The following is a 2,448-nucleotide window of genomic DNA, read 5'->3' on the forward strand; positions in this document are numbered from 1 at the left end:
ACTGTGAGCTCAGATATTTGGAGTTCATCTCAACACATTTGCAAAAAGTTTCCTTTTCCAGGACCCATGAGTGTGTTTTGTTTTCTGTAGTTGCCTGTTCTCAGCACTTTAACCCAGCCTGCTCTGGACACAGCCACGGCTGTCGATGACTGAATGCTGGGATGCAGAACAGCACGTGTTCCTGCTCTGATCACTGTAATCACACTTTCTTATTTTGGGGAAAAAAACAACATCAAAACACCTCTGTTTGCTGCAGCTTGGGAAAAGGAGGACTGGAGGAGGATGATGACGACGATGATGACCTAGAGGAGAGCTCTGGAGGCAAGAGGAGAATAGAAGTCAAGGCCCGTCAAGCCTCTCACACCAATTACCTGCTGATGAGGGGCTACTATGCCCCTGGCATTGTCAGCACACGCAACCTGAGTCCCAGTGACAACATCGTGGTCAACTCCTGCCAGGTGAAGGTGAAGCTGCGGTGTACACCCCTGCCAGGAAGGCTCAGCTCTGCAGGTCAGTCTCTGTTTGGCCCAGCTCACCTGGGAGTGGCTGGGGCAGGACAGGCAGTGAACTCAGCCCTGAGGGGTGGATCTGAACAGACCCAGTTACTGGGAGTGTATTTTTTTCTCATTGCACACACAGTTTGCCTTGGAATGCTTTCTCTCCTGACATAAATAAGTGGTTGACTTACACAGGCACCTTCTGTGGGTAACAGGTCCTTCCCTGTATTTCATGTTACATGGAACTGTTAATCCACAGAGGAATCCTGTTCTCTGCTCTGTTATCCCTTCTCCAGGAGGTTTTTCAGTCCCTTCTGCAACTTAAAGTACCGTACTATGTCATACCAAAGCTTTCTCCTCTGCCAAAGAATGGAGATAGACATTTACATGTCTCATGCAAGTGCCTGGAGTAGTGGTGTCCAACCTCTGGCCTTTCTCCTGCAGTAATTAAACATTTTGATAATATTTAAATATTTGCAGTTTATCAGCACTGTCCCTTCTTGAAGAGTATCTTCCAGTTAGCTGTAATGCCAGTGTAGCCAGGAAGGCCTTTGGTGGTTTAGCTCTCCAGCTGCACAGCCTAGTGCTGTCCCTGCCCACTCCTGTTGCTGTCATGATGGAGGTGACACAGAAATGGTGTCTCCTATCTCTGCTGCCACACGTGCCCTCCAGAAGGTAGGTCTGAGTGAGCTGCTGCCTTGGTACAGCTGGCCTCACTTTTTCCTTGGCTGTCAAAGACATGCAGCTGTCATCTGAGCATCCCACAGGGCATGGTGGAAGGGCAGCCTCCAGATAAAAGGGATGGGAGCAGGTAAGCACAGTGCCAAAGATACCCTCTGATCCCATGGGCCAGGGAACAGGAGTTACACTGCTGCTGCTTCTGAAGATTTGGCCAATAGCTTTCTGCCATGGATCAGCTGCTTCCAGTGTTTTCAACTAATAGGCTTCTCCACAGCTCTTGTCAATGCCTCTAGAGGTCCCTTCCAGGCTAAAACATTCTATGATTCTATGATTTCCTTGCCCTAGACTTTTCACTTCACCTTCTTCAAGAAAAGAGGAGACGATTCCCTCATTAACTTGGAGTTAAGCTGACCCAGTGTTAGAGAATACCAGTAAGTCTGCACTGTCTTTCAGTAATACTTCACCTGGATACAAGGAAGGCCCTTGGAAACCAGCTTGCTCTTCTGCTCCTGATCTTGTTAGAGACAAATATATAAGGCAGGAAGAAAAAAAGGAAACAGCAGCAGTGGAGATGGAAAACTGAGCTCTGATTTTAATTGGCATAGTCTAGAACACCTCTAAGGCCTCTGTCAATATTTATCTTTCTGTAGTGTATTGCACAGAAACAACTGCCTCACATCTCCTACACCTGGCTTTATTTGCTTTGCAGTTTCTCCTCAGCTTGATAACATGGCTGTGGGAATCTCCTGCCTCCCTGAAACTTTCACCAGGCTGATAAAAGTCCAAGAAGAAGATTACAAGGTGGATGGCTTTCTGCAGGAGTGCACAGGACGTTATGGCTACAGGCCCAGGGATGCAGCTGCTGCTCTGGAGATCCGTGAGGCAATAGAGGCAGCTTCCCACTTTGGAATTGGCAAAGCTGAACTGAGCAAACTCTTCTGCAGCTACGAGGAGGTGGGACCTGAACGCACCAGGAGCCTGCAGCAGTACATTCAGGTGGGTCTACAGCCAGCTGCTTGCCATGCATTAGTGTTGGCATGCTTGTGTTCCCCTTGAACAGAACAACCTGCCAGTCTGGAGGAAGCAAAGATAAACTGAACAAAGCTATTTCTATTAGGCAAGAGATCACATACTGACGCCTGATAGCAATCCTCCTCCGAGTTAGGAAAGCCAAGAATTAAAGCCACGCTTACTCAAAGATAGGAATGAACTCTTTCAGAAACAGAGGTACCAACATTTACCTCTGGAAGCAAAATACTCTTTCACAGTT

The 2,448-nt window shown here is 47.7% G+C and overlaps 1 protein-coding gene across 1 annotated transcript in view; it reads left to right on the forward strand.

The window, feature by feature from the left end:
* The window catches only part of GTF3C1 (general transcription factor IIIC, polypeptide 1, alpha 220kDa), a gene marked incomplete at its 5' end in the record, with an annotated part of 39,296 nt that overhangs the window by 32,311 nt on the left and 4,537 nt on the right, over positions 1–2,448 (forward strand). The window contains 2 exons of the mRNA XM_008936782.1: positions 257–510; positions 1,888–2,174. Of these exons, the coding sequence (XP_008935030.1) occupies positions 257–510; positions 1,888–2,174 (541 nt within the window). The remainder of the gene's footprint in view (positions 1–256; positions 511–1,887; positions 2,175–2,448) is intronic.

Source organism: Merops nubicus, unplaced genomic scaffold (assembly GCF_000691845.1).
Source record: "Merops nubicus isolate BGI_N331 unplaced genomic scaffold, ASM69184v1 scaffold39953, whole genome shotgun sequence".
Classification (NCBI taxonomy): domain Eukaryota; kingdom Metazoa; phylum Chordata; class Aves; order Coraciiformes; family Meropidae; genus Merops; species Merops nubicus.